The sequence below is a fragment of the Hypomesus transpacificus genome, chromosome 17 (genome assembly GCF_021917145.1).
Source record: "Hypomesus transpacificus isolate Combined female chromosome 17, fHypTra1, whole genome shotgun sequence".
NCBI lineage: Eukaryota > Metazoa > Chordata > Actinopteri > Osmeriformes > Osmeridae > Hypomesus > Hypomesus transpacificus.
In genome coordinates this window covers 299,973-312,829 of record NC_061076.1, presented here as the reverse complement: position 1 = coordinate 312,829, position 12,857 = coordinate 299,973, and the positions used below count along the sequence as shown (strand labels likewise).

Sequence of the window (12,857 nt, the reverse complement as noted above, 5' to 3'; positions counted from 1 at the left end):
AGGATGTCACACCAGGGACACGAACACCAGCAGGCCATCCAGAACGTTCCAGCTGCTCTGCAGGTAGGTCTGCTTCCCCCAGCAGAAACCCAGTGCTACCACCTACACAACATCACCACATGACCATTACCACAACACCATGTAGGAACAATGACCTACATAGGACACCAGAACAACATTACCTACACATTTCAACATAACAGTGTCACAACAACAACATTACAAAAACAGTTGTTTGACATTATGTACACCAGGGAACCTTCTAGTCCTATCCCTATCCCCTGCCTCCCTTAGCAGAAGTCTCACACACAACATCCCAACATCCCATCATCACCTTCATACATTATGAATGGAACACAAAAGCAGCACACTGTGTACAGCGCCCCAGCTTCTCTGGAGACACAGAGCATGGTGCTGGAGACAGAGAGCATGGTGCTGGAGACACAGAGCATGGTGCTGGAGACACAGAGCATGGTGCTGGAGACACAGAGCATGGTGCTGGAGACACAGAGCATGGTGCTGGAGACAGAGAGCATGGTGCTGGAGACACAGAGCATGGTGCTGGAGACACAGAGCATGGTGCTGGAGACACAGAGCATGGTGCTGGAGACACAGAGCATGGTGCTGGAGACAGAGAGCATGGTGCTGGAGACACAGAGCATGGTGCTGGAGACACAGAGCATGGTGCTGGAGACAGAGAGCATGGGTGCTGGAGACACAGAGCATGGTGCTGGAGACACAGAGCATGGTGCTGGAGACACAGAGCATGGTGCTGGAGACACAGAGCATGGTGCTGGAGACACAGAGCATGGTGCTGGAGACAGAGAGCATGGTGCTGGAGACACAGAGCATGGTGCTGGAGACACAGAGCATGGTGCTGGAGACACAGAGCACGGTGCTGGAGACAGAGAGCATGGTGCTGGAGACACAGAGCATGGTGCTGGAGACACAGAGCATGGTGCTGGAGACAGAGAGCATGGTGCTGGAGACAGAGAGCATGGTGCTGGAGACAGAGAGCATGGTGCTGGAGACACAGAGCATGGTGCTGGAGACACAGAGCATGGTGCTGGAGACACAGAGCATGGTGCTGGAGACACAGAGCATGGTGCTGGAGACAGAGAGCATGGTGCTGGAGACAGAGAGCATGGTGCTGGAGACAGAGAGCATGGTGCTGGAGACAGAGAGCATGGTGCTGGAGACACAGAGCATGGTGCTGGAGACACAGAGCATGGTGCTGGAGACACAGAGCATGGTGCTGGAGACACAGAGCATGGTGCTGGAGACAGAGAGCATGGTGCTGGAGACAGAGAGCATGGTGCTGGAGACACAGAGCATGGTGCTGGAGACAGAGAGCATGGTGCTGGAGACACAGAGCATGGTGCTGGAGACAGAGAGCATGGTGCTGGAGACACAGAGCATGGTGCTGGAGACACAGAGCATGGTGCTGGAGACACAGAGCATGGTGCTGGAGACAGAGAGCATGGTGCTGGAGACAGAGAGCATGGTGCTGGAGACAGAGAGCATGGTGCTGGAGACACAGAGCATGGTGCTGGAGACAGAGAGCATGGTGCTGGAGACACAGAGCATGGTGCTGGAGACAGAGAGCATGGTGCTGGAGACACAGAGCATGGTGCTGGAGACACAGAGCATGGTGCTGGAGACACAGAGCATGGTGCTGGAGACAGAGAGCATGGTGCTGGAGACACAGAGCATGGTGCTGGAGACAGAGAGCATGGTGCTGGAGACACAGAGCATGGTGCTGGAGACAGAGAGCATGGTGCTGGAGACAGAGAGCATGGTGCTGGAGACACAGAGCATGGTGCTGGAGACACAGAGCATGGTGCTGGAGACACAGAGCATGGTGCTGGAGACAGAGAGCATGGTGCTGGAGACAGAGAGCATGGTGCTGGAGACAGAGAGCATGGTGCTGGAGACACAGAGCATGGTGCTGGAGACAGAGAGCATGGTGCTGGAGACACAGAGCATGGTGCTGGAGACACAGAGCACGGTGCTGGAGACACAGAGCACGGTGCTGGAGACACAGAGCATGGTGCTGGAGACACAGAGCATGGTGCTGGAGACACAGAGCATGGTGCTGGAGACACAGAGCATGGTGCTGGAGACAGAGAGCATGGTGCTGGAGACACAGAGCATGGTGCTGGAGACACAGAGCATGGTGCTGGAGACACAGAGCATGGTGCTGGAGACACAGAGCATGGTGCTGGAGACACAGAGCATGGTGCTGGAGACACAGAGCATGGTGCTGGAGACACAGAGCATGGTGCTGGAGACACAGAGCATGGTGCTGGAGACAGAGAGCATGGTGCTGGAGACACAGAGCATGGTGCTGGAGACACAGAGCATGGTGCTGGAGACAGAGAGCATGGTGCTGGAGACAGAGAGCATGGTGCTGGAGACAGAGAGCATGGTGCTGGAGACACAGAGCATGGTGCTGGAGACACAGAGCATGGTGCTGGAGACACAGAGCATGGTGCTGGAGACAGAGAGAGCATGGTGCTGGAGACACAGAGCATGGTGCTGGAGACACAGAGCATGGTGCTGGAGACACAGAGCATGGTGCTGGAGACACAGAGCATGGTGCTGGAGACACAGAGCATGGTGCTGGAGACACAGAGCATGGTGCTGGAGACACAGAGCATGGTGCTGGAGACACAGAGCATGGTGCTGGAGACACAGAGCATGGTGCTGGAGACACAGAGCATGGTGCTGGAGACAGAGAGCATGGTGCTGGAGACAGAGAGCATGGTGCTGGAGACACAGAGCATGGTGCTGGAGACACAGAGCATGGTGCTGGAGACACAGAGCATGGTGCTGGAGACACAGAGCATGGTGCTGGAGACACAGAGCATGGTGCTGGAGACACAGAGCATGGTGCTGGAGACACAGAGCATGGTGCTGGAGACACAGAGCATGGTGCTGGAGACACAGAGCATGGTGCTGGAGACACAGAGCATGGTGCTGGAGACAGCAGAGCATGGTGCTGGAGACACAGAGCATGGTGCTGGAGACACAGAGCATGGTGCTGGAGACACAGAGCATGGTGCTGGAGACACAGAGCATGGTGCTGGAGACACAGAGCATGGTGCTGGAGACACAGAGCATGGTGCTGGAGACACAGAGCATGGTGCTGGAGACACAGAGCATGGTGCTGGAGACACAGAGCATGGTGCTGGAGACACAGAGCATGGTGCTGGAGACACAGAGCATGGTGCTGGAGACAGAGAGCATGGTGCTGGAGACACAGAGCATGGTGCTGGAGACAGAGAGCATGGTGCTGGAGACACAGAGCATGGTGCTGGAGACACAGAGCACGGTGCTGGAGACAGAGAGCATGGTGCTGGAGACACAGAGCATGGTGCTGGAGACACAGAGCACGGTGCTGGAGACAGAGAGCATGGTGCTGGAGACACAGAGCACGGTGCTGGAGACAGAGAGCATGGTGCTGGAGACACAGAGCATGGTGCTGGAGACACAGAGCATGGTGCTGGAGACAGAGAGCATGGTGCTGGAGACACAGAGCATGGTGCTGGAGACACAGAGCATGGTGCTGGAGACACAGAGCATGGTGCTGGAGACACAGAGCATGGTGCTGGAGACAGAGAGCATGGTGCTGGAGACACAGAGCATGGTGCTGGAGACACAGAGCATGGTGCTGGAGACACAGAGCATGGTGCTGGAGACACAGAGCACGGTGCTGGAGACAGAGAGCATGGTGCTGGAGACACAGAGCATGGTGCTGGAGACACAGAGCACGGTGCTGGAGACAGAGAGCATGGTGCTGGAGACACAGAGCATGGTGCTGGAGACACAGAGCACGGTGCTGGAGACAGAGAGCATGGTGCTGGAGACACAGAGCATGGTGCTGGAGACACAGAGCATGGTGCTGGAGACACAGAGCATGGTGCTGGAGACACAGAGCATGGTGCTGGAGACACAGAGCATGGTGCTGGAGACACAGAGCACGGTGCTGGAGACAGAGAGCATGGTGCTGGAGACACAGAGCATGGTGCTGGAGACACAGAGCATGGTGCTGGAGACACAGAGCATGGTGCTGGAGACACAGAGCACGGTGCTGGAGACACAGAGCACGGTGCTGGAGACAGAGAGCATGGTGCTGGAGACAGAGAGCATGGTGCTGGAGACACAGAGCATGGTGCTGGAGACACAGAGCATGGTGCTGGAGACACAGAGCATGGTGCTGGAGACACAGAGCATGGTGCTGGAGACACAGAGCATGGTGCTGGAGACACAGAGCATGGTGCTGGAGACAGAGAGCATGGTGCTGGAGACACAGAGCATGGTGCTGGAGACACAGAGCATGGTGCTGGAGACAGAGAGCATGGTGCTGGAGACACAGAGCATGGTGCTGGAGACACAGAGCATGGTGCTGGAGACACAGAGCATGGTGCTGGAGACACAGAGCATGGTGCTGGAGACACAGAGCATGGTGCTGGAGACACAGAGCATGGTGCTGGAGACAGAGAGCATGGTGCTGGAGACACAGAGCATGGTGCTGGAGACACAGAGCATGGTGCTGGAGACACAGAGCACGGTGCTGGAGACACAGAGCATGGTGCTGGAGACACAGAGCATGGTGCTGGAGACACAGAGCATGGTGCTGGAGACACAGAGCATGGTGCTGGAGACACAGAGCATGGTGCTGGAGACAGAGAGCATGGTGCTGGAGACACAGAGCATGGTGCTGGAGACACAGAGCATGGTGCTGGAGACACAGAGCATGGTGCTGGAGACACAGAGCATGGTGCTGGAGACACAGAGCATGGTGCTGGAGACACAGAGCATGGTGCTGGAGACAGAGAGCATGGTGCTGGAGACACAGAGCATGGTGCTGGAGACACAGAGCATGGTGCTGGAGACACAGAGCACGGTGCTGGAGACACAGAGCATGGTGCTGGAGACACAGAGCATGGTGCTGGAGACACAGAGCATGGTGCTGGAGACACAGAGCATGGTGCTGGAGACACAGAGCATGGTGCTGGAGACAGAGAGCATGGTGCTGGAGACACAGAGCATGGTGCTGGAGACACAGAGCATGGTGCTGGAGACACAGAGCATGGTGCTGGAGACAGAGAGCATGGTGCTGGAGACACAGAGCATGGTGCTGGAGACACAGAGCATGGTGCTGGAGACACAGAGCATGGTGCTGGAGACACAGAGCACGGTGCTGGAGACAGAGAGCATGGTGCTGGAGACACAGAGCATGGTGCTGGAGACACAGAGCATGGTGCTGGAGACAGAGAGCATGGTGCTGGAGACACAGAGCATGGTGCTGGAGACACAGAGCATGGTGCTGGAGACACAGAGCACGGTGCTGGAGACAGAGAGCATGGTGCTGGAGACACAGAGCATGGTGCTGGAGACACAGAGCATGGTGCTGGAGACAGAGAGCATGGTGCTGGAGACACAGAGCATGGTGCTGGAGACACAGAGCATGGTGCTGGAGACACAGAGCATGGTGCTGGAGACACAGAGCATGGTGCTGGAGACAGAGAGCATGGTGCTGGAGACACAGAGCATGGTGCTGGAGACACAGAGCATGGTGCTGGAGACACAGAGCACGGTGCTGGAGACACAGAGCATGGTGCTGGAGACACAGAGCATGGTGCTGGAGACACAGAGCATGGTGCTGGAGACACAGAGCATGGTGCTGGAGACAGAGAGCATGGTGCTGGAGACACAGAGCATGGTGCTGGAGACACAGAGCATGGTGCTGGAGACACAGAGCATGGTGCTGGAGACACAGAGCATGGTGCTGGAGACACAGAGCATGGTGCTGGAGACACAGAGCACGGTGCTGGAGACAGAGAGCATGGTGCTGGAGACACAGAGCATGGTGCTGGAGACACAGAGCATGGTGCTGGAGACAGAGAGCATGGTGCTGGAGACACAGAGCATGGTGCTGGAGACACAGAGCATGGTGCTGGAGACACAGAGCACGGTGCTGGAGACAGAGAGCATGGTGCTGGAGACACAGAGCATGGTGCTGGAGACACAGAGCATGGTGCTGGAGACAGAGAGCATGGTGCTGGAGACACAGAGCATGGTGCTGGAGACACAAAGCACGGTGCTGGAGACAGAGAGCATGGTGCTGGAGACACAGAGCATGGTGCTGGAGACACAGAGCATGGTGCTGGAGACACAGAGCATGGTGCTGGAGACAGAGAGCATGGTGCTGGAGACACAGAGCATGGTGCTGGAGACACAGAGCATGGTGCTGGAGACACAGAGCACGGTGCTGGAGACAGAGAGCATGGTGCTGGAGACACAGAGCATGGTGCTGGAGACACAGAGCATGGTGCTGGAGACAGAGAGCATGGTGCTGGAGACACAGAGCATGGTGCTGGAGACAGAGAGGGCTGGATTACCTTCACCCCCATCTCTGCCAGGAAGATCACAGTGAACACATAGTTGGACACACTCAGGAACACTCGCTCCTGTGAAAGAGACAAGACACAGTCACATCTGGGAGCAACGTCCACCTGCATGTGTGTGTGGTCATGGCATTTACATTTAGTCATTTAGCAGACGCTCTTATCCAGAGCGACTTACAGTAAGTACAGGGATATTCCCCCAAAGGCAAGTAGGGTGAAGTGCCTTGCCCAAGGACACAATGTAATTTGGCACGGCCGGGAATCGAACCAACGACCTTCTGATTAATACTCCGGCTCCCTAACCGCTCAGCCATCTGAACCACTTGTTGAGTGAGTGTGTGTGTGTGTTTATGAGTGTGTGTGTGTTACCGTGCTGTGGGGCAGTATATCCGGTCTTTCCAGAGCGATGGTGATGCAGTTGAGGAAGATGAAGACCAGGACCACATGATCGAACATCCTGTGTGAGATCAGCCCCTTGCACCACACACGACACCTGCACACACAGGAGCCCTCGTCATACCTGCCATGCTGTGTGTCTGTGTGTGTGTGTGTGTATGCGTGTGTGTGTATGCGTGTGTGTGTGTGTATAACGTACGGGTTCTCTGGGGAGAACAGGTAGAGAGTAAAGTCTTCATGCTCTGTACACCAGAGAGGCTTGTGGCTGCGCAGCATTCTCCTGACCCGGAAACACATGCTCTGCAGGGGTCACAGAACAGGAAGTCATCATCACACACAGGAAGCAGCATGGTCCAGTGCAGAACAGGATAGGTAGGGCCTGAGTGGAGCTGATGGAACTTCTTTCATTTAAGAAGTGCTGCTTCAGCTGAACTGTTCTCTGGGATTGTTCTACATCACCATTCTAATTAAAAATGCCCCACAGTTACTCACACTGTCTGGCAGACTGCCACCTTATAGTGTGTGTGTGTGTGTGTGTGGGTGTGTGTGTGTGTGTGTGTGGGTGTGTGTGTGTGTGTGTGTGTGGGTGTGCGTGGGTGTGTGTGTGTGTTGGATTAATGCTCCCAGAACATCCTAGAACAGCAGGTTGTTTTTGACAGAAGCATCAACACACACACTGCATGGTTGTGCATCAAGCCTGTGTTTCTGATCCTTGTCGCTAGGGAGAGAAGGACATTGTTTCTGGGGATTTCCTGGTTCTCTGAATTCATTCAGGCAATGACACTATCTACACTATCACAGAGGTGACCCAATATGACTAAGGGGAACATACACACACACAAACACACACAGAGATTGCATTACTGGCATGTTGGTACTGCTTAATGATGCTTAATCAATTACAGCTTGACTCCCTGCATGTCCCATCTTAGAAAGAGGGGGGAAAGAGGCAGGGGGAGAGGGAGGCAGGGGGAGAGAGAGGCAGGGAGAGAGGGAGGCAGGGGAGAGAGAGGCAGGGGGAGTGAGAGGCAGGGGAGAGGGAGGCAGGGGAGAGGGAGGCAGGGGGAGAGAGAGGCAGGGGAGAGGGAGGCAGGGGGAGAGAGAGGCAGGGGGAGTGAGAGGCAGGGGAGTGAGAGGCAGGGGAGAGGGAGGCAGGGGGAGAGAGAGGCAGGGGGAGAGAGAGGCAGGGGAGAGGGAGGCAGGGGAGAGGGAGGCAGGGGGAGAGAGAGGCAGGGGAGAGGGAGGCAGGGGGAGAGAGAGGCAGGAGAGAGGGAGGCAGGGGAGAGGGAGGCAGGGGGAGAGAGAGGCAGGGGAGAGGGAGGCAGGGGAGAGGGAGGCAGGGGGAGAGAGAGGCAGGGGGAGTGAGAGGCAGGGGGAGTGAGAGGCAGGGGAGAGGGAGGCAGGGGGAGAGAGAGGCAGGGGAGAGGGAGGCAGGGGGAGAGAGAGGCAGGGGAGAGGGAGGCAGGGGGAGAGAGAGGCAGGGGAGAGGGAGGCAGGGGGAGAGAGAGGCAGGGGAGAGGGAGGCAGGGGGAGAGAGAGGCAGGGGGAGTGAGAGGCAGGGGGAGTGAGAGGCAGGGGGAGAGAGAGGCAGGGGAGAGGGAGGCAGGGGAGAGAGAGGCAGGGGGAGTGAGAGGCAGGGGAGAGGGAGGCAGGGGGAGAGAGAGGCAGGGGAGAGGGAGGCAGGGGGAGAGAGAGGCAGGGGGAGTGAGAGGCAGGGGAGAGGGAGGCAGGGGTAGAGAGGCAGGGGGGGAGAGAGGCAGGGGAGAGGGAGGCAAGGGGAGAGAGAGGCAGGGGGAGAGGGAGGCAGGGGGAGAGAGAGGCAGGGGGAGAGGGAGGCAGGGAGAGTGGGAGAGATAGAAGGCTGTGAGGGAGAGTGTAGGTAGAGAGACATAATCATGTGCTGAACACACACACACACACAATCTCTCTCTCACACACACACAGTCTCTGTCACACACACACACACACACACACAGTCTCTCTCTCTCACACACACAGTCTCTGTCACACACACACACAGTCTCTCTCTCACACACACACACACACACACACACACTCACATCGTCCTCCATGTCATCCTCAGGAGAGGAGTCATCTTTCCCCAGGTCAGGATGGATGTTGGCGTCATAGGTCACGTGGAGGCTCCGGCCGTTACAGTCCCCATACTCGCCTCCTCCCGACGGGCACAGGGAGGATGCCTGCAGCAGCTCCAAGGACCCCGGGTGTCCCCTGCCCCGTGCTCCAGCCTCCTCCTCCTCCCCTCCCTCCCCAGACAGCAGGCTCTCCCTCTCTCCGCTGGTGTCCCTGCGCTTGAGGCTGGGGGCTCGTCCGAGGCTGTTCCAGCTGGACCTGCGGCTGCTCCAGGAGCTGCCGGAGACCCGGGGGCCCAGGGGGGAGCTGCCGGAGGCCCGGGGGCCCAGGGGGGAGCTGCCGGAGGCCCGGGGGCCCAGGGGGGAGCGCCGGCCAGGGCTGGACTGGAGGACATAAAGAGCACTTCTGTAAACCTGTCGTTATGGGATTCTACAATGAGCAAATCACAAGAGTCTGGACAAGTAGCCAGGGTTGAGAATGACCTGGTTGTGTCAGGCAGTTGGATTTCCAATGGTGGAAGGTGGGAGGTGACAGGACTCACCAGAGATCGCTGGTCATAGGCTGAGGGATCAATGGAGGCGGAGCTACCACGACGAGACTCTCCAGCGAAGCCCAACCCCGCCTCTCCGTACAGAAGCCCCTCCTCTTGGTACATAAACCCCTCCCCTAGAAGGGACTCAGGGCCCAATGAACTCTTGGGTGTGGGCATGGGTGTGGCTGCTGTTCGCAGAATAATAGGAGGAGCCAACATGCCACGTGGATCTATGTGGCCGTTGGCCTTCATCATCAGAGAGTACATCTTCAGCTCTGAGGAAGAAGAGTTCCACCATCATCACCATCATCATCATCACCATCACTATCATCATCATCATCACCATCACCATCAACCTTTACCATCATCATCACCATCACCACCATCTTAGCCATCATCACCAACCTTTACCATCACCATCATCATCACCACCATCATCATCATCATCATCATCAACCTTTACCATCACCATCACCATCACCATCACCATCACCATCACCACCATCACCATCACCATCATCACCATCACCATCACCACCATCACCATCACCATCACCATCATCACCATCATCACCATCATCATCACCACCATCATCACCATCACCACCATCACCATCACCATCACCATCATCATCACCATCATCACCATCACCATCACCATCATCACCATCATCACCATCATCATCACCACCATCATCACCATCACCACCATCACCATCACCATCACCATCATCACCATCATCATCACCACCATCATCACCATCACCATCACCATCACCATCACCACCATCACCATCACCATCATCACCATCACCATCACCATCATCATCACCACCATCATCATCACCATCATCATCACCACCATCACCATCACCATCATCATCATCATCATCACCAGCACCATCATCATCATCACCACCATCATCATCATCATCACCATCATCACCATCATCTTCATCATCACCATCATCACCAGGGATCTGTACCTGAGTCTCGGAGCTGCTCCACCTTCTCCTCTTCCTCAAAGTTGTCAGACTTCTTCTCCTCATCAGAGTCTGAACGGTTGGCATCCCCCTGACACACAGACAAACACACCCACACATTAAATATAAGCAGCCTACCACGTTTCAGCTTGGAAGAACCTTACCAAGATGGCTGCCATGCCAGACTGTCTCACCTCAGCCTGGAAGAGCCTTACCAAGATGGCTGCCATGCCAGACTGTCTCACCTCAGCCTGGAAGAACCTTACCAAGATGGCTGCCATGCCAGACTGTCTCACCTCAGCCTGGAAGAACCTTACCAAGATGGCTGCCATGCCAGACTGTCTCACCTCTGCCTGGAAGAACCTTACCAAGATGGCTGCCATGCCAGACTGTCTCACCTCAGCTTGGAAGCCCTCCACCAGGATGGCCACCAGCAGGTTGAAGAGGACGTAGTTCCCGAAGGTCATGAGAGTGATGAAGTAGAGAGCAGCCAGGGGAGAGGTGGAGGCCATGCCGTTATACAACACCACATTCCAGTCCTCCTGAGTCAGGATCTGGAGAGAGGGGGAGAGAGAGTAGAGACACGGAGAGAGGGGGGAGAGGAGAGTGGAGACAGGGAGAGAGGGGGAGAGAGAGTAGAGACAGGGAGAGAGGGTGCGAGAGAGTAGAGACAGGGAGAGAGGGGGGAGAGAGAGACAGGGAGAGAGGGGGAGGGAGATGACAGGAAGAGAAATGTAACCATTAGGGATGCAGTGTTAACTGTTTTACTATTAACCGCAAAATAAAACGTCCTGTTTTTTGTAAAGTAAAGGCTCAGCTACACCGAGTGTTTCTGTTCTAACTCCAAAAAAGGACATTATGGTTCATCATTTTTCAGTAACGGTTGCTGAATAAGAAAAATTAAACAAATATTGGAGTTTGCAAACAGTTATGGAGAATTCAGTTCCCCTGTTGCCCCTTCAGCACGCCTGCGAGGAATCCTGATGTTTTCTCTTGTTGCTAGCTGGAGTTGCTAGTTGCTAGCTGATCACATTTATCATTGCATGTGTTTGTTTATCTGCTTTCCATCAGCATAACGTACATTTCTACAGATGGCTCTGTTTGGGCCTGCGTATCAGGCTCTACGGCACAAACACAACTCACAGCAGTGTGTGTGTCCATGTGTGTGTGTGCGTGCTTCAATATATACTGTGTGTGTGCATGTGCAAACTTGTTTATGTATGCGCATGTATATGTGTGTGAGAGCTGTATCTGTGCCAGCCACAGTCTCCAGGCACACACACACACACACAAAGCAGGAGAGGGAAACTGCTGCTTCAGCAGCTCAGACACAATGTTGCCTCCTGGAGAGAGAACAGAGGACCATCTAGGTGGAACCATCAGAGACAGAGAGAGAGAGAGAGAGAGAGAGAGAGAGAGAGAGAGAGAGAGCACGCATACTGGGTGCTATGATAAAGCAATGTCAGATGTGAACATCTGTAAATCCCAACTGTGGCTTTGATCTGGTTGTTCTCTTTGAAACAAGCTATCCGGGAATTCTGACTGGCGGTTGATACCCTATAGCGCGTTTCCACATCAAGAGTCGGATTCACAAAATGGCACACGATCAATATATTACAATGCAAAGAATCAATGTTAGCTACATTACTGGTGCTTTATTAAACGGTTCATCTTATATACTGGATCAAGGGTGCACCTAGTCCATAATCCTTCTAATTTCTGTTTTTAACACATAAATAAAAAGAAAAAAATACATTTTATCTTACCTTTCATCCATTCTAAGACTTGCTTGGGTGTCCATTTGCTTATAGGTTCCATTACCAAGGCCATCATCGATGTTTTGAAATCCTCCGGATAGGGGAACAGATTGACGGTGTGAACTGCGTGGCAAGAATCAGCAGATCGGTAAGCCACAGAACATACAACATAGCTGCGTGTTATTCGGTAACGGCATGGCTGGTGACAGTGTACTGGGAACGGAATGTGATGGTGCAGTCCACGCGCTCACTCAGACGACTCCCCCGCCCCTCTATCTCTCTCTCACACACACAGACACACACACACACATTCACACAGCACCTGCACACCCCAGTGTACTGTAGAGAAGAGGGTCGCGCTGAGAGAAAGCAACTCCTCCCTCCTCGCGCACACCGCAGCATCACATGCATCTTATGTTGGATTCCATGAACACTGATTGGTGCAATAATACTAAAGTACTTCATTATCCCCGAACAATAACAGAAAAAATGTCCATAATACATAATAAATATGACTGTAGTTAACGTTGGATTGCATGTACCTGTGCTTACCTGTGCTCATCGAATAAAACTCTCTCCACGTCATTTCCAGCCAATATATAGGCGTTTGCATCCTGATTGAATACATTGTTTTGGGACCAATGGAAACTTAAAGTGGTGCATCCTAATCTCTGAGCGTTGGGGC

At 54.7% G+C, this 12,857-nt stretch overlaps 1 protein-coding gene across 1 annotated transcript in view; it reads right to left on the bottom strand.

The window, feature by feature from the left end:
- LOC124479408 (voltage-dependent T-type calcium channel subunit alpha-1H-like) overlaps positions 1-11,011 on the bottom strand; it is a gene marked incomplete at its 5' end in the record, with an annotated part of 13,880 nt that extends 2,869 nt beyond the window's left edge. Inside the window, 8 exon segments of the mRNA XM_047038151.1 lie at positions 10-102; positions 6,408-6,476; positions 6,783-6,906; positions 7,009-7,109; positions 8,870-9,283; positions 9,442-9,707; positions 10,419-10,506; positions 10,814-11,011. Of these exon segments, the coding sequence (XP_046894107.1) occupies positions 10-102; positions 6,408-6,476; positions 6,783-6,906; positions 7,009-7,109; positions 8,870-9,283; positions 9,442-9,707; positions 10,419-10,506; positions 10,814-11,011 (1,353 nt within the window).
- Positions 11,012-12,857: the final 1,846 nt, after the last annotated feature.